This window comes from Chlorocebus sabaeus, chromosome 17, assembly GCF_047675955.1.
Source record: "Chlorocebus sabaeus isolate Y175 chromosome 17, mChlSab1.0.hap1, whole genome shotgun sequence".
Taxonomy (NCBI): domain Eukaryota; kingdom Metazoa; phylum Chordata; class Mammalia; order Primates; family Cercopithecidae; genus Chlorocebus; species Chlorocebus sabaeus.
In genome coordinates, this window is record NC_132920.1 from 26,057,766 (window position 1) to 26,082,914 (window position 25,149).

Sequence of the window (25,149 nt, forward strand, 5' to 3'; positions counted from 1 at the left end):
CTACCTATAAAAGCAGCCATGTTTTACACATTTCTTGATTTTGTTTGTTTTCTCCTGAGCTTGGACTGCTTGTTTTGGTGCTGTTTTGTGTTATTGAGATGTCTGGACGCGGTAAGCAGGGAGGCAAAGCTCGCGCCAAAGCGAAATCCCGCTCTTCTCGCGCTGGTCTCCAGTTCCCGGTGGGCCGAGTGCACCGCCTGCTCCGCAAAGGCAATTACGCAGAGCGGGTCGGGGCCGGCGCGCCGGTGTATCTGGCGGCGGTGTTGGAGTACCTGACTGCCGAGATCCTGGAGCTGGCCGGCAACGCGGCTCGCGACAACAAGAAGACCCGCATCATCCCGCGCCACTTGCAGCTGGCCATCCGTAACGATGAGGAGCTCAACAAGCTGCTAGGCCGGGTGACAATTGCTCAGGGCGGCGTCCTTCCTAACATCCAGGCCGTGCTTTTGCCTAAGAAAACCGAGAGTCACCACAAGGCCAAGGGCAAGTGATTTGACAGGCATCTGAGCTTCCGGAAACGCTATCAAACCCAAAGGCTCTTTTCAGAGCCCCCCTACTGTTTCAGAGGAAGAGCTAACCTCACTGCTTGTACGTACGAGGAAAAAAAGCACTAAGGTAAGTTAATTTTATCCCAATCTGGAGCAACGTGTATTCTTGCTTTTCAGTTTTTTGGGGAACGGTGTTACTAAAGGTTGGTTTGTCTGTATTAGGTCAGTTAGGATCTAATATTCGCATGTGCTATCATTATATTCTAACTAAATAGTCTAGTGTTTTGTAAGATCGACCATAGTTGGTGCCTAATTAGTTTACATGTCAGGGATACCTGGTGATCTAAAAACTGATTACTTTTAAAATGTAAATTCAAGGCAAACTGTAGCGTGACGGTAACCTTGTTCGGCCCTCCAACTAGTCCCCCTTCTATTTCTCAATTTAGGCTGTAGGCAGCCTCACTTAATTCTGTTAAACTTCTAGGTTCCATCCCTGCTAAAGTGCAGAGTATACTGTCTAAAAGTTAACCAGGAAGTTGAAAGGTGTCTAAAAAACAGATTAACGTCCCTAATGTAGAACGATGCCTGACATGCAACGTGCTGTTTTATTTTAAAAGACTCAAGCGTCTAGGTTTCCAGCACAGCCAGAAAAGGAGACTGGGGCCTGTGGCCACTCAAAAACCTTTGCTTTCTGCTCACCTCTCTAATCCGAGGCCGAGGGGTGCGGATCACCTGAGGTCACGAGTTCGACGCTAGCCTGGCCAACATGATGAAACTCGTCTCTACTAAAATTACAAAAACTAGTCGGGCGTGTTGGCACATACCTTTCAATTGCAGCTACTCTTGAGTCTGACTCAGGACAGTCGCTTGAGCCTGGGAGGGAGGGGGAGGTTGCAGTAAGCCGAGACCGTGCCACTGTCATCCAGCCTGGGCAACAGAGTGAGACACCGTCCCCAAAAAAACCATTGCTTCTGTCTGGTAACAGCTGCCCCACCCACAAGAAATGGAGATCTGGGACCGTGGGCAAATTTCTAGGGACCTGTTTTCCTGGATTCTGAGTCTCGCCGAGGTTTTCTTCCGTATCTCGGTTTCTGCGCTTTTTGAAATCTGTTTGCTTTTTTGAAATGGAGTTTTGCTCTTGTTGCCCAAGCTGGAGTGCAGTGGCGCGATCTCGGCTCACTGCATGCAAACTCCGCCTCCCGGGTTCAGACGACTCTCCTGCCTCAGCCTCAGCCTGCCTAGTACATGGCATTACAGACGCCCGCCACTCGTAGAAACGGAGTTTCACCATGTTAGCCAGGCTGGTCTCCTGACTTCAGGTGATCCGCCGGCCTCTGCCTCCCAAAGTGCTGGGATTACAGGCGTGAGCCCCCGCGCCCGGCCGGTTTCTGCTTTGATCGGAATTAAGTGAGCAGGGAAGTCTAGGCGGGCTGAGTCTTGCCTACGCCTCAGCGCCCAGCTCCTCAGACTAGCCAAACAGACCCCAGTCGTTTAGTCTAACGCTTCTGGAATTCCACTGAAACGTTTTGCATTGTTTGTTTCGAGCCTTCAAATCCGAGTGTGTGGGCAGGAGATAATAATCCAAGCAGAGGCTGTTTACTGCTGACGCTCCTCCCACTTCCCAGATACTGACACTAGTTTGGGGCGGGTCCAGCCTTTTCCGCTCTTTCCTCCTTCCACCCACTCCTTTCCCTACAACTACCCTCAAAGGAAAAGGGTTGGATGTCCTGTTTGGGAGAAAACAAAGTGGCATAAAAGCAAATGATCACCTTTGATAGCCACATGTTAGAATTTTCCGAGGATATTTTTAAATTACAACGATCCTAATGGGCAGTTGGGCTGAGAGTCATCAGATTTGAGGAAGGTCTGGTTTCACATGGCTCTTGGGCTGAGAGGACCGGATTTTTTCCCCCTAGCATTTCCTGTATGTCCGAGAATTTGGATCTTAAGGTTGGAACGGCTTTATATGGGCCTTGGAATCCTTTTCATTCCCAGGCCAAATTGCCTTTGATTCCAGCTCCCAATCGGTGTGTGACCTTGGCCTAGGGCTTAATTTCTTCCTGCCTCCTCTTCCTTGCATGCTTTTGCTCACCTTGAAATGAAAAGAATCTGGCTCAGCAAGTGTAGATTCTGAAATCAGAAAACAAGCTAAATAAAAGAGATGGTTTATTAGGCACTACTGTGTGCCAGGCACATTTCATGAGATTCCAGTATGTTAATTCATTTAATCCAACAATCTTAGAAATAGGTTTTATCCTTATTCCGAATTTTGAGATGAGCAAACTAAGAAACAGCTTTAAAAAAGTTCCAAGGCCAGAAAAACAGTACTTATAACAGCTGGCTATTCTATAACCACACCTCCTTAAGAGATTATTGTCAGAAAAATAAAAAGAGTAAAACATCCATACATAATGGGTAAACTTTGTCCACATACCAGAATGTTACTAATGGCTTTCTAACCTCTCTGAAGAATTTAAGGGAAGGAGGAAAGGTAATTTTCCCCAGGGAATCTACATGAAGAGGTAAATCTTGACAATGTATTAACACTAAATCCAGAAAAAAAAAAAAAAGCGAGTACAATTTTTATTTAGGGTGTGACAAATGAAATAAGGGGACAGGTGAGAAGATGGCTCAGTAAAGAGCTACAGGACTTGATGCAACTGACTTATAGTGGTGACTGAGAAAAGGAGAGAGAGAAAACTTGAATTTCAATTCTCTCTGGGCACCAATGACAAGATTTTGTATTTGGTCTGTTTAGTAGTGAAACATTGTGTTAAGTTTGTTAACCTAGAAGCTTTCATCTTAAGCAATACTTAAGATCTAGACCCCCTCTTATTCAATTACTGATAATCAGCATAGAACTTGGCATATAAGAGACACTTGGTTGTTGGGCATTGAGAAAATGTGGAACCGAATGAATCAATGACTAGGCAGCCAGGAAGCACTTTGCTCTAGACTTAGTTTATTACTAAGGAAGACATTAAGTATTAAACACTAATAGGTTGCTAATCGTGTTTTCTCTTTCCAATAGAAAATATCTTCTAAGGCAGGTATGGTGTCTCACATCTGTAATCCCAGCACTTGGGGAGGCTGAGGTGGGTAGATCACCTGAGGTCAGGAGTTCAAGACCAACCTGGCCAACATGGCAAAACCCTGTCTCTAATAAAACTACACAAATTAGTCAAGCATGGTGGGGTTCACCTGTAGGCGCCTATAGTCCCAGCTACTCAGGAGGCTGAGGCAGAAGAATCACTTGAAACCCGGTAGGTGGAGGTTTTAGTGAGCCAAGATCATGCCACTGCACTGCAGCCTGGGCGACAAAGTGAAACTCCATCTCAATTAAAAAAACCAACCGCATCTCTAAAAAAATACAAAAATTAGCTGGGCATGCTGGTGCACGCCTATAGTCCCAGCTACTCGGGAGACTGAGGCAAGAGAATCACTTGAACATAGGAGGGGGAGGTTGCAGTGAGCCGAGATGGCACCACTGCACTCCAGCACTCCAGCACTCCAGCACTCCAACCTGGACGACAGAGTGAGACTGTCTCAAAAAAAAAAAAAAAAAGTAACAACAACAAAAAAGCAAATCTACTCTGAAAATCCAAATTGCGTTGGCAGTTTGTTCTGGAAACTTCAGAGAAACAGAAGGTGCCAGTTAACCAGTTCATACCTAAGAGGTACTGCTAAGGGCCTACTCCCTAAACAAAGGACATTCCTCATAGCTCTGTCCTGTCTCCTTATCTCGGAAATACTTTACGTTCTACTTTGAAAAGCCACTGTTATATCCAAAAGCCCTAGTTACTTCTGGGGAAAATTCTCTATTGAGCAGTGAATTTCCGTAGCTTAAATTGGATTCCAACTCTTGAGCAAGTTTTTATCTACGTTGCCTGAATGGCCCTGGGGAGGACTATTTAAATTGGGGCGAGTGGATGAGAATGCTAAACCTAGAGGTCTCCCAATTACCAAAGGCACCAGGGACAAAAGTTTATCTCAGGAATTTACTGAGATGTGAGGCTGAGATAAAATCATTTTTTGGTACATAAGATATCCTGAACAAAGCAGATCAGTTTAACACAAAATCAGCAGTTGTAATTTCCCTTTTTAAATTTCCAAATAATCTATGTAGCAATATCCTTTCCTTTAATTCATCCGTCATCTCTATTCACTTTTTGTATTCTGTAAATCATTTGAACTCTTTTTTACAAGAATTATATTTTCCCCTTGAGGTCACAAAAAAGAAAGTATTAGAAATTTTATAACCAATTTTAAAAAATTGTATTTTAGGGTTAAATACAAACCTTCTAAAGGTTTGCCATCTGTTGATCCTAAATTATAATTATAAATTTATATATTCCTGTTAAATATAATGCATGTGTATCATAAGATTATTAGCAATTTGAGAATTTCCCATGTGTATTGGAGATGAGCAAATGGAATAAGGGTTCATATGTAGCGACAGGATTCTCTATTTCAATACTTAATATTGTACCAAACCAAGTAAGAGGAGCATCATGAGAAAATGTACTCAAAGACAGTCATTACCTATATTTACACCTAGAAAAAAAAACTATATTATTGATAAACTGAGAAATCTATTTTATTTATTTATTTATTTATTATTTTGCTCTGTCGCCCAGGCTGGAGTATATTGGTGCGATTTCCACTCATTGCAACCTCGTGCTCCCAGGTTCAAGCAATTCTCCTACCTCAGCCTCCCTAGTAACTGGGACTACAGGCGTGCACCACCATGCCCAGCTAATTTTTGTATTTATACTGCAGACAGGTTTCACCATGTTCACCAGCCTGCTCTCAAACTCCTGACCTCAGGTGATTTACCCACCTCAGCCTCTCAAAGTGCTAGGATTACAGGTGTGAGCCACCGCGCCCAGCCTGATAAATCTATATTAAAAAGGATAAATATAACCATTGCACCTTAAACAGAAATTGGAATATGGCATGTAGATTTCAACATAAAATGAATTTTCTGGCATTGAATTAGTGTAGTCATGTTAAAGAAGTGTCAGAACTTCATTGGATGTGATTATATTACAGGTGTTTGATTTTGATTTGTAGTTTGGGCAGAGTAAAGGAGCCAACATGTCTTAGGATTTAGAACTTGTGCACATTGCCTACAGTTGAAAGAAGAAAGTGTGCTAAATTCCAGCCTCTTTGGTATGTGGTTGGGACCTAAAGTTTTACCACATCCTTCATTGTCTTAGCCTATTCAGGCTGCCATAACAAAATACCAGAGACTGGATCGCTTAAACAACAGAATATTTTTTCCCATCTCTAAGAAGCTTGGAATGGAAATTCGTTTTCTCACACTTTTGGAGCCTGGAAGTTTAAGATCAAGGTGCCAACATAGTGTATGGTGAGAATCTGTTCCTGGCTTACAGACAGCTGCCATCACTGTGTGTTTATATGGTGTTTCCTTGCTTCCTGAGTGGAGAGTGAGCTCTAAGTGTCTCCTTACCTTCTATAAGGACACCAGCCCCAGTGGGATTAGGGCCCTATCCTATGACCTTTAGTTTTATGTACCTCCTAAAGGCCCTATCTCCAAATACAGTCACACTGGGGTTTAGAGTTTTAATAAATGAATTTTGAGGGACACAATTTAGTCCATAACATTCTGTCCCTGGCCTGCCAAAATGTGTGTCCTTCTCCCATACAAGACAAATTTATTCCATCGCCGGGCATGGTGGCTCACGCCTGTAATCCCAGCACTTTGGGAGGCCAAGGCGGGCGGATCACAAGGTCAAGACATTGAGACCATTCTGGCTAACACGGTGAAACCCTGTCTCTACTAAAATACAAAAAAATGAGTCGGGCCTGGTGGCGGGCCCCTGTAGTCCCAGCTACTCAAGGCTAAGGCAGGAGAATGGCATAAACCCAGGAGGCGGAGCTTGCAATGAGCTGAGATCACGCCACTGCACTCTAGCCTGGGCAACAGAGCTAGACTCCTCAAAAAAAAAAAAAAAAAAGAAAAATTATTCCATCCCAACAGCCCCCTGAAAGTCTTAACTCATTCTAGCATCAATTCTAAAGTTCAAAGTGTCATCTAAAAAATCATCTAAATCAGGTTATGGGTGAGACTCAATGTGCGATTCATCCAGAGACAAAATTCCTTTCCAGCTTTGAACCTGTGAAACCAGAAATGTTACATGCTTCTGAGGTACAATGCTGAAACAGGCGTAATAGACATTCCCATTAGAAAATGGAGAAATAGGAAAGAAGGAAGGTGTAATGTGTCCTAATCAAGTCCAAAACCTGGCAAGGCAAATTATGTTCGGTCTTAAGAAAAACCCTCTTTGGCTTGATGCCCTGACTTCCAGGCCCAGTGCTGTCGCAGTGTCACCTCTGGCTCTGTGGGTGGCCTACTCCATCTGCCCTACCTGAAATCTCGCTCTTTCAGTTTGGTGGGGTCCCGCCCAGGCAGCCATCTGTGAGGGACTCTCCTGCCCAGTTCTTCAAGGCATCTTTGAAGAAGATGGTAGTCATCTTCTCTACCCTACCTTTGAGGTAGAGTCAGCCTTGACTACCTGTTCCCACCCCCACCCTATCCCATCTATACTCTCTGAGTCTTAGATCAATGTGGCAGCCCTGGCGGCTCCTGCCTGTAATCCCAGCACTTTGGGAGGCCAATGAGAGTGGATCACTTGAGGTCAGGAGTTCCATACTAGCCTGACCAACATGGTGAAACCCCATCTCTACTAAAAATACAAAAATTAGCTGGGTGTGGTGGCAGGCACGCTACTCGGCAGCCTACAGATTTAGAGTCTGTCATCCCAGCTACTTGGGAGGCTGAGGCAAGAGAATCCCCTTGAACCTGGGAGGTGGAGATTGCAATGAGCTGAGATCCCACCACTGCCCTACAGCCTGGGTGACAGAGTGAAAGTCTACCTCAAAAAAAAAAAAAAAAAAAGAAAGTGGCAGCCCTAATGATCTCATAAATTACCTTTAGTGGGTCAGTCTTTCCTTTTCTTAAAGAATAGTAGACATTGACAGCCAGATAGCTCTATGACCCTGTTGTATAGAATTCAAAAAGTCGACAATCTTCCTTAGTTCCTTTCTGTTTTTGCTGCCTACTTTAGTTCAAATTGGCAATGTCTCTGCTGGAATAATCCCATCTCTCTTCCTAGCTTCTTCTGAGATGGCTGATTAAATCCTTGTGTCACACCCATTATCTCTTTTATCAAGTGGTTGTTCAGGTCAGGCTCAATGTTTCACGAAAGCCTGTAATCCCAACACTTTAGGGAGACTGAGGAGGGCAGATCACTTGAGCTCAGGAGTGAGAGACCAGCCTGGGCAACATGTCAAAACCCCATATCTATAAACAACAGCAACAAAAAATTAGCCAGGGTGTGGTAGTGCAATTAACTGGGCATGGTGATGAGCTCTTGTAGTCCCAGCTACTTGGGAGGCTGAGGTGGGAGGATTGCTTGAGCCTGAAGGCAAAGGTTGCACTGAACTGAGATTGTGCCACTGTATTCCAGCCTGGATGACATAGCCAGACCCTGTCTCAAAAATAAAAAAAAAAAAAGAAAAAGAAAAGATTGTTAAACCATACCTCTTCAAGAAAAGCTTTCTCAATGTTTGCACTATAGATTGAGAAATCTATCCCACATCTCCAAGTTATGATTGTGTTTTGCTTTAAAATTCCTTCTTTATTTCAGCTATTTCCTTTCACATTTTACTATAAGCAATGAGGAGGACCTAAACCACACCTTCAATACTTTTCTTAGACATCTCTTCTGCTAAATATCCAGTTTTACTGCTTGTAAATTCTTTCCAGTAAACACTAGAGCGTAATTCAGCCAAGTTCTTGACACATTGTAACAAGAACAGCGATTTCTACAGTTTCCAATAACCTGTCCCTCATTTTCATCTGAGTCCTCACTAGAGTTGCCTTTAATGTCCATATATATATATATATATATTTTTTTTTTTTTTTTTTTTTTTGAGGCGGAGCTCTATCTCCCAGACTGGAGTGCAGTGGTGCGATCTTGCTTGGCTCACTGCAACCTCCACCCCCCGACCCCACCCCGGGTTTCAGCAATTCTTCTGCCTCCACCTCCGGAGTAGCTGGGACTACAGGAGCGCATCACCATGCCCAGCTAATTGTTGTATTTTTAGTGGAGATGGGATTTTGCCATATTGGCCAGGCTGGTCTCAAACTCCCAACCTCGTGATCTGCCCCCTTCAGCCTCCCAAAGTGCTGGGATTACAGGCGTTAGCCACCACACCTGGCCTAATTTCCATATTTTAACCAACATATTTAACCATATTCTATTCATGATCGTTATAAATCTAAGATTCTATGAAAATGGAAGCTTTCTTTCCAACTGTCTTCCTTTCCGATCCTTTGCCAGAATTGCCTTTAATGTCCATATTTCTATCAATAGTCTCTTCACAATTGGCTTTTTCTAGTATGAACCTGAAACTCTTCTAGCCTTTACCCATCACCAATTTCCCAAGCCACTTCCTCGTGTTTAGGTATTTGTTGTTGCAGCATCCCGCGTCTGGGTACCAAAACCTGTTTTAGTCAGCTTGGGCAGCCATAACAAAATACTACAGACTGGTGGCTTTAACGGTAGACATTTATTTTCTAACAATTCTACTGGCTGGAAGTCTAAAATCCAAGTTGCCAGCATAGTCAGTTTCTGGTGAGGAACTCTTCCTGGCTTAAATTATTTCACAGACACCAGGCAGATAACCATATCCATTCTTTCTTCTTTTCGTTAATAATCAGAGCTGAAAGTATAGGGCTCTAAATTTACACTTCAGCAAATTGTTCTGTCATTAAGTATTCACCTCAAAATGACCAGACTGTACTATGCTCTAAATTTTAGAAACTTGTAGCTCAGTTCTGGTCCCTAGTCTTTGTTCTGTCTAGTTAATAGATTCATCAATACAACGGTTCCAAAGACTGTCTATATGCAGTAAACTTCCAATTTTACATCTCCAGCCTGACCTTTTTTCTGAAATTCAAATGTGTGTAGCCACATTTTCATTTGACATCTCCATTTAGAACTCTAATAGGTCGTTCACCCTGAACACTTCCAAGACACAGGAATAAACATTGTGCTCCTTAAGCCTGTTTTCCCTTCCAGTTCTTCCCAGTTCAATAACTGACACTACCATTTACTCGAATCAACATTCTAAGAGTGGCACTTGCTACATTTCCTTCATCTCTACAAATCCAAAGTTACCTGTGAGTCACATCACCTACATACTCAATAATTCATTCTCCATACTCCTTACCATGACTTGAGGACCCACTCAGTGACCACCTCTGACCTCTGTTCACCTCTTCTACTGTTCTCCTTTGCTGTTCCAACCACTGTGGTCTCTTTTCCCATCAAGCAGCTAAACTCTGCTGATTTAAGACATTTACCTTATTGGCCTCAGTCTCGGAAATGCCTGTTCTTTGATTTTTCTTCTGGTGAGCTCATTTTCACTCATCAGGTCTTAGCTCTGTTTCAGACAAGCCTATCTAAAATAAACCTACCTAAATGGATTAAAAATCAATTTGTGTGTGTATGTGTTTGGAAATGGTGGTGGGAGAGTGTCTTTACTAAGTGAGGAGGAAACACAAAAGACATTATAGGAAAGGACACAAACTAGATAGGTCCAAAAGTGTTCTAAGACAGAATATATGTAAAGAGAGTTGTAGAAAGAGCAATAAATTGGGATAAAGGATTTCCAAAACATATACAGGGTTAGTAACCTCAATTTACAAGGACGAACTGGAAACATTAGTAAAAAGACAAACAGCATAATATAAAAACTGATTAAACGGTATTTTATATCATGTATTAAATTCAAATGGCCAATACATATGAAAAACAAGAAACAAAAAACCTTTCTAGTAATTCAAAATTATACATATTAATACAACAAGGGGATACCTTTTTTTTTTTTTTTTTTTTTTTTTTTTTGTGAGACATAGTCTTGCTCAGCTACCCAGGCTGGAGTGCAGTGGTGCGATCTCGACTCACTACAACCTCCACCCCCCCGGGTTCAAGCGATTCTCTTGCCTCAGCCTCCCGAGTAGCTGGGACTACAGGCGCCTACTACCATGCTCAGCTAATTTTTGTATTTTTAGTAGAGATGGGGTTTTACCATGTTGGTTGGCCAGGATGGTCTCGATCTCTTGACCTCGTGATCCGCCCGCCTCGGCCTCCCAAAGTGCTGGGATTACAGGCGTGAACCACCGCACCCAGCCTAATTTTTGTATTATTAGTAGAGACAGGGTTTCACCATGTTGACCAGGCTGGTGTCAAACTCCTCCTGACCTCAGATGATCCACCCACTTCAGGGTCCCAAAGTGCTGGAATTATAGGCGTGAGCCACCGCGCCTAGCCTGGGATACCATTTCTTACCTATGAATAGACAACCACTAAAGCCAGTAATACTCAGGACTGTGAAGGATGAGGAAGAATTGTCATTGTCATATAATTTTTCAGAAGTTTTCCTGGCAATGTCTATTAGATTTTATTAATAAACATTTGGAAAGGGAGAGTGTCAACAATAGAATAAAGGCCCCACTAGGTAAGGTTACATATGTAAGGTCTCTTTCAAAACTGTCATGAGAGGTCGGGTGCAGTGACTCATGCCTGTAATTCTAGCATTTTGGGAGGCTAAAGCGAGTGGATCACTTGAGGTAAGGGGTTTGAGACCCTCCTGGCCAACATGGTGAAATCCTATCTCTACTAAAAATACAAAAATGAGCCAGGCATGGTGGCACATGCCTGTAATCCCAGCTACTCGGTAGGCTGAGGCAGGAGAATAGCTTGAACCCAGGAGGCAGAGGTTACAGTGAGCCGAGATTGCGCCACTGCACTCCAGCCTGGGCAACAGAGTGAGACTCCGTCTGAAAACAAGACAAAAAAAACAAAAACTGTGATGAGAAAAAAAAAAAGAAAACTAATTATACATGTTAAACATTTAAGTAACTATAAATAAGAATACTGATGACATAGTGAGACATCCATTTATACTATGGAATGTTACACAGCTACCCACAACAATAATCCGGTGAAACAAAATCACACACACAACTGATGAGAGTAAATAGAGAACTGTATGGAAGAAAACCTATCACATTAATTATCTCAGAGAGCTGAAACTAAGTTGGTGCAAAAGTAATTGTGGTTCTTACCATTATTTTCACTGGCAAAAACTGCAATTATGTTTGTACCAACCTAATAGAATGGGGTGAGGAGAGGTTAACCTTTATAAACGTCTCTGTGTGAACTGTTAAAATGAGCAAGTATATTTTTTTAAAGTATAAAGAGAGAAACAAAAAAGTAAGCTTTCTCCATTTCCCACCTCAAATTATGTTCTATCGCTCATTCTGTTTAGATTCTTTCAAATGCAGTTTGAAGTTTTATCAGATTCCTTGTTGTTTGCCTCTTTCCATTAAACCTAGCTCCACAAAGTAGGGACCTGGTCTAGTCATTCACTGTTACGTCCCAGCATCTAGCAGAGGGCCTGACACTTAGTGGGAACCCAAGTATCTGGTAAATAAACCAGAGAATAGATACTTTTTAGCCCAGAAATAATTTCTATATAAAAATGATTATATTTCAGATATGCACAGAGTGATTATCTGAATTTCTGTATAAAAATGTCTTCCTATAAATCATTGTTAATACATTACCTACTCACCTTACCCAGCTACTAGGAACACAGTGAAGTTTAGAATCACACCCCATTTGTTTTCCACACTCTTACCATTTTCCCAGTTTCTACACTAACCTTTCCAGACATGTATACTGATAATTCTAAGTTGTCTAGATCGTTAATTCTTTTAAGGGCCAGTTCTCTGCTAGCTGGCATCATACATAAAATAATTCTCTTTAATATACTCTGGGTCTAGGGTTAATAGATGTTTGCTTAAAATCATGGAAAGAAAATGGTCACACAACTGGTGGGTGTGATCAAATTTGTGCTGTTTCATCCACTTAATGTTTGCTTTGTGATAATGGAACCTCCCAGCTTTTATTTTCCTTCCTTCCTTCCTTCCTCCCTCCCTTCCTTTCTTTCTTGACAGAGTTTAGCTCTGTTGCCCAGGCTGGAGTGCAGTGGTGCAATCTCAGCTCACTGCAACCTCTGCCTCCAGGGTTCAAGCGATTCTCCTGCCTCAGCCTCCCAATTAGCTAGGATTATAGATGCGTGCTGTCACACCTGGCTAGTTTTTGTATTTTTAGTAGATGGAGTTTCAGATGTTGGCCAGGCTGGTCTCCAACACCGGGCCTCAAATGATCTGCCTGCCTTAGCCTCCCAAATAGCTGGGATTACAGGCCTCAGCCACTGTGCCTGACCCCAGCTTCTATATTCTAATGCTGAGATTATTCAGTTAACACTCTTACCTACTAGGATAAGTTTGTTGAAGAATTTACCTTACCTTATACCCTATATCTTCACATCTACCTGTACCCTGGTCCTTCACATCCTTTCCATATAATAGATCTTGTAAATACAGGGGGAAAAAACCCAGAATGATTATGTTGACAACAAAACATTTTTGTGCAAAAATGAAGTAGTCACTATCTAAGCTACAGAGACTTAGGATTGTATTCCTGAGTTATGTGTCATTTTAGCCATCACCAGATCTTAAATTCCAGTTGCTAAATTGAAGGGAGATACATTACTCTTTTTAGAGCTTTGCTCTCCGATACAGTAGCCTTTAGCCACATGTGATATTTTAAATTTAAATAATTAAATCAAAAATTCAGTTTCTCAGTCTCACCACATTTCAAGTTACTGGTGTCTACTGTATTGGATACACATACATAAAACATGTCTATCATCATGGAAAATTCTATTGGATTGCACTGGGCTGTGTACATTTTGTGTCCCTGGGCTAATAAGTTCAAGTGCACTTAACTAGCCTCCTCCAGGTGGAATCAGAGGATAAATTTACCATATAAAATACAGGACACCCAATTATATTTGAATTTCAAACAGGCAACAAATAATGGCTTAAGTATACCCCTCGCTGCACACTCAAATACTACATAAGACATCCTATACATTAAATATATATATATATATATATATTTATGCTGTATATCTGAAATTCAGATTTAACTGGGCATTCAGTATTTTTAATGTGCCAAATCTGTCAACCCTATCTGAAGAGCAACATTGAAGTGTCTAGCCTGGATATGTCCTTTTACACCACAGGGAGTTATTTGAGAACTTGAGAAGGGCTGGTACCTGTAAAGAAGCTAACTCATTATGAAGAAAAGGATCTGTTAGTTTTTCTGTATGTGTAAGGAAGGCCAAGAAGGAGGTTTCCAGATAAATTTACTTTTTCTTCTCTCTCTTAGGTTGCAAAAACTTCTCATTTCAGAGAGATGCCAGGATCCCGAGTGCCTGCCAAACCTACCAATTCTAAGGAATAAGTGGATGGATGGTGTCAATGTTCCTACATCACTGATTGATTCTGCATCCACAAATTTTTTTATTAAAAACATTCTACATCATGTGTGGGGGGATAAGGAGGGTAAAATGAAGAGAAAGAAATTATTGAGGGGAAGTTCTTCTGAGTACAAAATGTGTTTAATTTTTTAAATAAGTATTACATTCACAGGGTTCAAACGATTTGAAGTAAAAAGATAAATAGAAAGAATCCACCCCTCAACTTACCCCAGGTGATCACTTTTCTTTTTCTTGTGTATCTGCCCAGTATTCATTCCTGCTAATATCAGTCAATAATGAATGATACGTGTTATCCACTTTTTTCATCCTTGCCCAGATATCAGACTGTATACACTGTTCTGCACTTGCCCTTTTCATAACAATCTATCTTGGAGAACTTTCCCTGTGAGAACATACAGAGCTTCCTGTACATAGTTGCATGTATTGCGTTATGCAAATGCATTATATTTTATGTAACCTGTCTACTGTTGGTAGGCACTTGAGTTTTTTAGTCTTTTGCTATCAAACAGTTCTGGGATGATTAACCCTGATTTACTGCAAAATTGAAATTGCTGTGCTATTCTGCTGGAATAGTGGTGGTAAGTGAACAGGAAATTCCAGTCACTCTTGGGCTAGACTCAAGGTTCTTCTTAAAAATTATGTGGCCATCACCAAGTTAGTTGTTTTGAACCTTAATTTCTTCACCTCTAAAATGGAGGTAATATTTACCTTAATAGACTATGAGAATGAAGATTATGTATGTGAATTGTTTGGTGCTCTAAAGACCACCACAAATAAAATTATTTTATTTTGAAATTAAATTTAATTTTAATTGTACTGTGTGTAATTTCTTAATTTTGAAATAATTTTATTTGTAATGTGCATAATCTTATTTAATGTATAATGTATATACTACATTGTAATAGAAGCAGATTTCCCAAATTCCAGCCTGGCATGAGGTAATAAAAGGTAATGCAAAGGGAGAAGAAGGCATGTGTCATTAATGTTCTGCCTAGGTTGCCTCCTATTTCCTGCCTTCCTTGCATAGAGATTAGGAAACATCCTCCTGACCTGCCTGCCCTCTTTTGCCTCCTTTTTCATTTGCCTTGTCAAAGTCTTTCAAAACTTGTCAAGGTCTGGTTTTAAGACTGTCTGTTACTCTTACAAAATCTGTGTGTATTGGTGGCTAAGGGCCTGTATGGTCCACTGCTGTATTCCAGCTCCCAGCATGGTGCCTGACGCTGTGTGGCAAATAGTAGTCACTCGAGAAATGGCTGATGAATTCATGAGGCCTACTCTGGATGGAAATTTCAATTCTGGCCCTGAATTTTCAGGAACTGACAAGAGAACCACCTTAATATCATAGGCTGAGTGGAAGAAGGGAACACCCAATTTATTCTTAAGAAATACCTTGCCAGTTACTGTGGCTTAGGCCAGTAATCCTAGCATTTGGGGAAGCCAAGTTGGGCAGATGGCTTGAACCCAGGATTTCGAGACCAGCCTGGACAACATGGCGAAACCCCATCTCTACAAAATATGTAAAATTTAACTCTGCGTGGTGGGCCTGCACTTCTGGTCCCAGCTACTCCAGGGCTGGGTGGGAGGATTGCTTGAGCCCTGAAGGTCAAGGCTGCAGTGAGCTATGATTGCAGCACTACACTCCAGCTCTGGGCAATAGAGCGAGATCCTGTTTCAAAAAAAAAACAAAAATGCCTACACAATAAACCTATAAAAAGTGGGTTTTGTGTGTCTACACACACACACATACATACCTGCATAGACAGGCACTCAGGTATTCTGGAAAAACACAGGACTCTGAAGCCAAAATACCTTTGATTTTGTTCCAGCTTTGCCACTCACCAAGTGTCTGATGGGATTAGCTACCTGCCATCTCAAAATTTTTCTTTTGTAAAATAAGATAATAGTACCTCCCAGAGTTGTGAAAAACTATCAAATGAGATGGCAGATGAGAAAACACTATATTCCTTATAAAACCTGACATAAATATGTGCAAAATTATATAAAGACCATCTTCTGTCTGATTTTCAAATGTGGAAAAGTGAAAGCAGGAGAGAATGTTGGGATTCCTGTCAGATTGCTGGCTTCCACCTGCAGAAAATGAAGTAACTGGGGATCTTACACCTAAGTACTAACAGATTCTGGTTGCAGTTTGCCCCCATGGCTAAATGAAACTTGTAGAAGAGTCAGCCTGGTAGACATGGAATGTTGAATGGTGGTGGAGTGTACCTACTCACCTCTCACCAAGTCAGCTCCAGGTTCAGAAGCAGCAGTCCCTGTGGACGGCATGCGTATTTGTGACTCAGCTGAGCCACCTTTCCAAACAGGGATGCCCCCTACTCTGCCCATTCTGCTTTTAGTTCAACTTGACTTCCTACCTTCAGTGAGGACATGGAGAATTCATCCCAACTGGGTACCTGAGCAAACTTGGCAGAGCAAAGAGAAATGAGGAAAGCCCTAGGTAGATTGACCTTGGGGAAGGAAACAATCAATGAAAGACCACAGAAAGAATCTTCCATTTCCTTTAGCACAGTCCCTTCAGACTGAGGATGAAGAGGCTGGGGCTCTGAATCGGTTGGCCTTAGGTATGGTCACAAAAACAAATCAATGGCTTTTCCACATCCACACACTGAGTTATATTTCTGCCTTTTGTATTGTGATTTTCTCTGATCTCCAATTAAAGATCTATGTGTGATTTTAAAGCCTTCCTTCCTTTCTACTCTGCAGTCAGTGTAACATTGGTAGTTTGAAACTGGCCATAATGGCAGCATTTACACCATGGGAACTAGCATATGCTAGGGTTTTTTTTGTTTTGTTCCTCAAGAGTCAGTAAACATATATCAGCACACCACTGCCTTAAATATTCGCTGCTCCTTCCTGGTAAGGATATCCTTATCTCTCTCTCTCTCCACTCCCCAACTCCATCCAGCACATGCACATTGGGTCACTCTATTGTGCTGTTTTTCTACCCAGAAGGGCCCTATCTCAAATGACCCCTACACTTCTGGTCTCATTTAAGTTCCATACTCTTTCCTATGATCTGTACCCACTGCATATATTTCCATATTGTTTCCCACCTCCCCTGTTTTCATGTCTGCTCTCCAAATTTTACGAGGAAGCCTAGAACACTCTTTTTGCAGATACCCGCTTAAATGTCACCTCAGTGAGGCCCTCCATTGACCATTTTCCCATTCCCAGAGGGGCAGGGAGGCCTTCTGAGAAAGTGACCATCATCTGGTGGATGGTGATGCTGGCAATGTGAACTGTCAGCAACAGCATAGCTAGGAAAGCAGTGAGCAAAGGCACTGTGAAGACACAAGCAGAGCTCTTCAACCAATGACCCCAGGGACTTTCTCTGGGTTGCCTGGCAATGAACTGGGAACAATGGCTGCTTCTTTTCCTGTGGGAGGATCAGCCAATGTTCCCAGGTGCTGGAAGGCTGGCTTTCTCAGCTGACACCCACACAGAAAATGTTTATTCTCTTTATCAAGTCTGCTCTCATGCTTTCTCTATGAAAAGGAACAGCCGGGGCTGTGTGTGGGTCCCTTTCTGGAGCACAGCCTCTCTGTGCATCAGGCTACCCCCTTCCTGGGCTCAGGGCTCTGTAGGCTGCAGGAGAACAAGAACTGTGTATCTGCAACCCTCTGCCCACTAGTTCCAGCTGGCACAAGCAACACTGTGCCTGCTGACAAGACAGGCAGAAGCTACGAGAGGAATTAAATTACCTCCGAAGGTGGTAGACAGTGGAAATGAGTGGATATAGGCTTTCATTAAGGGACTAGGATTTAACTTCTTAATCATTATTCAAATCACCTTGTATCTCATCTTCTCAAATGCTCTTAATGAAAGTCACAAAGCAATAGCTCTCTGTAATTTTCCATTTATGCCCCGCTTTCTGTTGTCCATTCTTTGCCCACTATCTCTCTTTCCTCTCTATTTAACATTAGCTATTTTTAAAGGAGCAAAAGAAACTTTTCTAAACTTTTGCACTGGATAGTGTTTAAATATGCGTAGGCCCTACTGCCACATGCCACAGATGCCCCAGTGGCACTCAGTCATGTAGGACCTGAGTTGAGCTCCTAGTTTCTGGTGGGCCCACATTTGTGTCATGGTGCAGCATATGTGGACTGGTCGTCTGGCTCTGTGATTAGGAATCTAACTTTTAGTTCGGTTCTAACCTTCAGCTCAGAAGCTGAGCCTCAGGTTGAGATTGATATTCCTTGTTGCCCAAACGTACTGTAGTTTGCTATGCTATCCAAACTACATGTAATTGATCCATTTCTAAGCTCATTCACATGATTCAGTGAATATAATTATTTCCAGGGCTGTTAGACCAAAGACCTCAAATCCCTATGTGGGCCTCTCCACAGGACAATGCACCACATGGCAGCTGACTTTCTTCCAAAAGAATGAGCCAGAGAGAAGGACCAAGAAAGAAGCCGTAACCTTATGTAACCTAATGTCAAAGGTGACAAAACATCATTTTTGACATATTCTATTTGTTAGAAGCAAGTCCCTAGGTGCAGCCCACAGGAAAGGAGATAATACCAGAGGATGAACCCTCAGAGGCAGGGATCATCCTAGAGAATACCTACCACACTGGGTAAATCACAATCTGTTTAAAATAAGGCAGAACTGTCTTCTTGATCTGACATCCTTAAAAATGGAAGTGCACCTCTGTGTTTCCTAGGGCACTTTGTTAAGTGCACATACATGGTCACATGCAGGTACAGGGTCACAATCTAAAATTGCAGAAATATTTGTGGTGTTTGCATTTCTGTTTGTTTCTATCACTTGCCCATTTACTCTCTGATGCTGCTGTATCTCACTGGAAACTACATTTCCCAGGTTTCCATGCTGTCAAGTTTCCAGTACATTTGGCCAATGGGTGGCACTGATGGATGATGATGGTGGGGCAGAGTATTTCTCTTCTTCTTTGTTTCCTGGGGCTTCTCCAGCCTCCTTGGTACTTTGACTTTAGTCCTACCACAGAGCCTTTCTCCTGGTGGTCTCAGTTCCTGCCTTACCAGCCTGCGCTCTTCCTGCTTGACTCCAGCATCACCTCTCCCCTTTGTTCCTAGAGGACAGAGGTGGCAACTTTCTGCTGCAGCTTATCTGTGGGTTGCCCTCACCCCCTCTATTGGGTTTCTCAACTCTTTCATCACCTGTTTATCTAATTACCTCTATTTAATTCTTTCTATATGAAATCCCTAGCGTGGACTATACTTGTACACTGACAAACAGTAGGATTGAATGAACATTGCCCTTTCCTGAGCAACTCATGTACAGAGAGCATGGTTTGGAGTGTTTGCTAGTCCTAAATGTCTGACCTGGTGCTCATGCTGCTGGAAATTTAGAGGATAGTCACTTCTTCAGGTTGTACCTTCACCACTCTGGGCTAAAGTTTGTTGTTTTGTAAAATGGGAGGATTTGTGATATCTGTGGTCCCTCAAATCTCTGAATATTGGGGACTCTAGAATTTTTCCATAAGGAAGGCATAGGAACTGCATGCTGATTGGGAAATGGTGGAAGCATTTTATATGAGACTAGCATGGAACAGTGAGGCGGAATAGTAAAAAACAAGAAGAAAGGAAAGGAATAGAAAACCCAAAACCTTGAATTGTCCATATTCCAGAAGGTGAGTGCCACTGATGGACACTATGAAGAAAGCTAACATTAATCATGCCATGACTTCATAAAATAAGTACATTATCTCACAAATCGCTTCCTGTTTTATATTCCACTCCCTGCTTTCTACCTCACCCCCAAATCAAGGAAGCATGCTTAGGAATAAAGTTCCAGCTTGGGCAACATGGCAACACTCCGCCTGTATAAAAAATATAAAAATTATTTTGGTGGGCCGGGCGCAGTGGCTCAAGCCTGTAATCCCAGCACTTTGGGAGGCCGAGACGGGCGGATCACGAGGTCAGGAGATTGAGACCATCCTGGCTAACACGGTGAAACCCCGTCTCTACTAAAAAATACAAAAAACTAGCCGGGCAAGGTGGCGGGCGCCTGTAGTCCCAGCTACTCGGGAGGCTGAGGCAGGAGAATGGCGTAAACCCGGGAGGCGGAGCTTGCAGTGAGCTGAGATCCGGCCCCTGCACTCCAGCCGGGTCGACAAAGCGAGACTCCGTCTCAAAAAAAAAAAAAAAAAAAAAAAAATTATTTTGGTGGTGTTCACCTGTGATCCCATTTTCTCTGGAGGCTAAGGTGGGAGGATTACTTGAGCCCAAGGGGTGGAGGCTGCAGTGAGCCGAGATCATGCCACTACATCCAGCCTGGGCAATGGGAGTGAGACTCTGTGTCACAGGGGAGAAAAAAGAATAAAGTTAACAAACAGGAAAATAACACTTTGTTGAACTTGGGATAACAATAATTTACAAAGAATGGTAGAATTCGTTACTAGAAAAATCTCAGGAAGAGAGGCAGCTATCTTAGCTGTAAGACCATGGGCAAATGACATCTTTGGGCATCATTTTGTCTTCTGAAAAATGGTTTTAAGAGTATAAGGGTTATTATAAGGACTACTTGTCAAGTGCTTAGAACAGTATCTAGCACATAGTATCTATTCTATAGTAAACTTCATGAATATATTCCAATAGTCTGAATTGTCATCCACTATACTTATATTGTAACTGACATAATTTTTCTTTTTTTTAAGATGGAGTCTTGCCCTGTCACCCAGGCTGGAGTACAGTGGCACAATCTTGGCTCACTGCAACCTCTGCCTCCCAGATTCAAGCAATTATCCTGCCTCAGCCTCCCTAGTAGCTGGAATAATAGGCATGCACCACCAAGCCCAGCTAATTATTTTTGTATTTTTAGTACAGACGGGGTTTCACCATGTTGGCCAGGCTGGTCTCGAACTCCTGACCTCAGATGATCTCCCCACCTCGGCCCCCCAAAGTTCTGGGATTACAGGCGTGAGCCACCGCGCCTGGCCATAACTGACATAAATTAAACAGGTATATTATACTTAAAACATGTTCCTCCGTTAGCAGTTCTAAGCAAACCTGCCTCCAAAGGTCAAGGAAACTGAAATGCAGAAGGATGATGACAAATCAAGAAAGAAACTTTTAATAGGGACTTATAAACAGAAGCCATGTCTTCCATGGCATCTAGACAACTTCGTGAATCTGTCCACCTGCCATTACCCCACCCCAAACCCCAGGGCTTATAGATGTAGGGAATTTGCCTAACGGCAGGATTTATAGTAAGTATGTGTTTACAATAACATCAAGATTGTTTTGACTTAAGGGCAGGATTTATGATAAGTACTGGGAAGTAGAAATCTTAGAGGCATTCCCAGAACTGGGATTTTTAGAAGTCAATACAGCAGCCGGGCGCGATGGCTCACGCCTGTAATCCCAGCACTTTGGGAGGCCGAGGCGGGCGGATCACGAGGTCAGAAAATCGAGACCATCCTGGCTAACACGCTGAAACCCCGTCTCTACTAAAAATACAAAAAATTAGCCGGGCGTGGTGGCGGGCGTCTGTAGTCCCAGCTACTCCGGAGGCTGAGCCAGGAGAATGGGTGAACCCGGAAGGCGGAGCTTGCAGTGAGCCGAGATTGCACCACTGCATTCCTGCTTGGGTGGTAGAGAGAGACTCTGTCTCAAAGGAAAAAAAAAAGAAGTCAATACAGCAGATTAGCATCTTAGATTGAGTTACTTTAGTTTCCACACTACAAATACAGAGAGTTCATGTAAGAGCAACCATGATTTAAAAAGAAAAAAAAAAAAAAAAAGGCCAGGCGCGGTGGCTCAAGCCTGTAATCCCAGCACTTTGGGAGGCCGAGACGGGCGGATCACGAGGTCAGGAGATCGAGACCATCCTGGCTAACACGGTGAAACCCCGTCTCTACTAAAAAATACCGGGCAAGGTGGCGGGCGCCTGTGGCCCCAGCTACTCGGGAGGCTGAGGCAGGAGAATGGCGTAAACCCGGGAGGCGGAGCTTGCAGTGAGCTGAGATCCCACCACTGCACTCCAGCCTGGGCGACAGAGCGAGACTCCGTCTCAAAAAAAAAAAAAAAAAAAAAAAAAAGTCTGGTGATCACCTAGAAAATGAAGAGTTCATAGAATGGTGAATTGTTCATTGTATCTTTTCCACAGTGCAGAATGCAGTACTCAAGTGTCCCTGGGATAGAGGAGCCAATTGATCAGGAGACCACTGCTTGATGAAAATGTATTTTATTACAACTCTATGCTCAGAAATTATCTTCTAATTTGTATCTTTGTCTGTAGACCAGAATGTAATGCAATAAACATACCTCTGATAAGTATTTTTAATATGTAGTATATCTTTCATTATAAGTTGATAAAGTAATGGTATGGCTTATAAACCTATCTCATGTGAATTTAGGTTTGAATAATCATAGTAATAGATATTCTTACTATGTGTCAGACATTGTTATAAGCACTTCAAAAATATTGTCTACTCCTACCAACAATCCTACTAAAGTAGGTAATAGTTATAACTTAAGTTTTTGCCCAGTTATATAACAACTCCCCACATCTTGGTGGATAATAACAAGAAGGGTTATTTCTGGCCCAAATTCTATTTCTATATGGGTCAGCAATGGCTCTGCTCCACATTTTCTTCATAGACAGACCCAAGCTGAGCTAAACTGACATAAAGGGATCTCAATGCTCTCAAAGATTCTGCAGGGAAGTAGACACATGGTACTTCTACTCATATTTTATTGACCAAAGCAACTCACTTGTAAAGACTGATATATAGATAGTAGGAAAGAGTGCTCCTTACATGGAGAGGAATATAGTAAACCCATATCAATGGGCAAGGATATATAATACTCCCCAAAAGGGCAGTAAAATCATGGGAGCAATAGTACAATTTACCGCAATATTCTTATCTAAATTTTAGGCATGAGAAAATTGAGAAATAGAGTTTAGTTAGTTTCTTAAAGTCACCTAGTAAACGATACAGGATTGAGATTGAAATGGAGTGGTCTGTCTCCATAACTCTGATACCCAGACTCCAAGATGGCTCAGTGAATTCTCACCTTCTGGCATTCACAGACTTGTGTATCTTGAGTATCTCCCTCCCAAATTGGATAGCTCTGACCTATGAAACTAACAAATATTGTGACTCCCGAGGTTAAGTCATAAATGATATTGTGACTTCTGTTTTGCTGTCTCTTTAATCACTCTGGAAGAAACCAGCGGCAATATACTGAACCCTTGTGTAGCTCTACAAAAGGTCTCATGTGCCAAGGAACAGAAGTCTTCTGCTGATAGCCAACATCAACTTGCCAGCCAGGTAAGCCATCTGGGAATTTTCCAGTCCCATTCTTCAGCTTAAGTATGCAGATGACTAAACTCCATGCAAATAGCTTGCCTCCAATCTCATGAGAGATCCCATATTGAAACTACTGTTCACTCACCCTCAAATTCCTGAATCATGGAAACCGTGTGACATAATGAATTTTTTCTATTATTTTAAGCCACTAAATTTTAGGACAATTTGTTTTGTAGCAATAGAGTCCATATCAGAGTCGATCTGTTTAAACACTATGCCAAGCTGCCACCGCATATAAATTAGTGATCATGTGTAAACAGATAATCCTTACATTTACAAACCAGCAAATTCGTGTAATGTAAGGGAAATGGAGAGTAAAAAGTAAAGAGATATTAAGGAAACAATTATAGGAAGTATCATAGATAAAGAGAGAAACAGAAAAACTGAAGATACACAAGAAGGCCAAATACAATGTGTTCATTAAACCACCTCTTCCAAAGACAGTGGCCAGAACTTTGAATAAATAGATGCTGAAGAGATTCTTTGAAAAAATGATTATAGGTTCAATGTTAAAGAAAATGGAAAGGTTGCTAATATCTCCAAAACCAATGTTTTTCACCCTGCCGCCTATAACATAGTATTTCTTCAGTATTCTGATTGCTATTCATGAAGTCCAATTAGTTGGTTGTGATCAGCTTTACTGAAATTAGAGAGGGGAGGGGAGAAGAGGGAAAAAGTGAGGAAGGAAGGAGAGGACTGCCCAAACATGGTCTCCACATGCTTCTTGGGTTTCACAGACTACAATGGCCTCAGAAAAATAAAATTTCTTATGAGATAGTTTAGAGACACAAGGCTGAAGAGTCAACAAAATTAAATATGCCAGCTTTTACAACCGAGAGAATGTCCATGAGGAGTAGACTAGATAAGTAAATACATGGGGCCAAATTCATAATATGAAATAGCAATGCAGATCAACAAACTTGAGCTTTCTGCATCAATATAAGAAAGAGGAATGAATCCTAGTGAAGGAAAAAAGAGCAAGGCACACAATAATACACTATGATTTCACATACATGAATTTCAGAAAGAGGACAAACTGAATCATACTGTTCATGGATACGTATGTACAAAAAAAACCTAGAAAATGATTTTAATAAAAGTTCAGATAATTGAGAGAAGGAGAGTACAAAGGGAATAGTATCTGGATATCCAGGGCCACTAAGCAGATATATTTTAAAAAATAAACTTTATCATATTTTTAAGAAAAACATATTGTTTGTTTTTGGTTTTTGTTTGTTTCTTTGAGACAGAGTCTCACATTGTCACCCAGGGTGGAGTGCATTGACAGGATCTCGGCTCATTACAGCCTCCACTTCCCAGGTTCAAGAGATTCTCCCACCTCAGCCTCCTGAGTAGCTGTAATCCCCACCACCACACCCAGCTAATTTTTTTGTATTATTAGTAGAGACAGGGTTTCACCATATTGGCCAGGTTGATCTCAAACTCCTGACTTCAAGTGATCCATCCACCTCAGCCTCCCAAAGTGCTGGGATTATAGGCGTGAGCCCAGCTCTAGAAACATGTTGTTTGCTAATAAAGAAATCCATGCTGACAGTAGAAATTTTGAAAACACATAAAGGTTTAGATACAATAATAAAAATAATTTGTATTTCTACCACTATGGAGACTCTCTGTATCACAGTTTGGTGTTTTGCATTTTTTCTTTTTCTTTTTACCGCCTATGAAAAGCATTCTTTTTTTTTTTTTTTTTGAGATGGAGTCTTGCTCTGTCACCCAGGCTGGAGTGCAGTGGCACAATCTCGGCTCACTGCAAGCTCCACCTCCAGGGTTCACGCCATTCTCCTGCCTCAGCCTCCCAAGTAGCTGGGACGACAGGCACAGGCTGCCACGCCTGGCTACTTTTTTTGTATTTTTAGTAGAGACGGGGTTTCA

At 42.0% G+C, this 25,149-nt stretch overlaps 1 protein-coding gene across 1 annotated transcript; it reads left to right on the plus strand.

Moving 5' to 3' along the window:
* Nucleotides 1-31: 31 nt before the first annotated feature.
* On the plus strand, nucleotides 32-14,742 carry H2AC6 (H2A clustered histone 6). The gene is made up of 2 exons (XM_007973483.3): nucleotides 32-615; nucleotides 13,826-14,742. Exon 1 carries the CDS (start codon nucleotides 99-101, stop codon nucleotides 489-491), a length of 393 nt encoding a protein of 130 aa, XP_007971674.1. The 5' UTR covers nucleotides 32-98; the 3' UTR covers nucleotides 492-615; nucleotides 13,826-14,742.
* The last annotated feature ends 10,407 nt before the right edge of the window (nucleotides 14,743-25,149 follow it).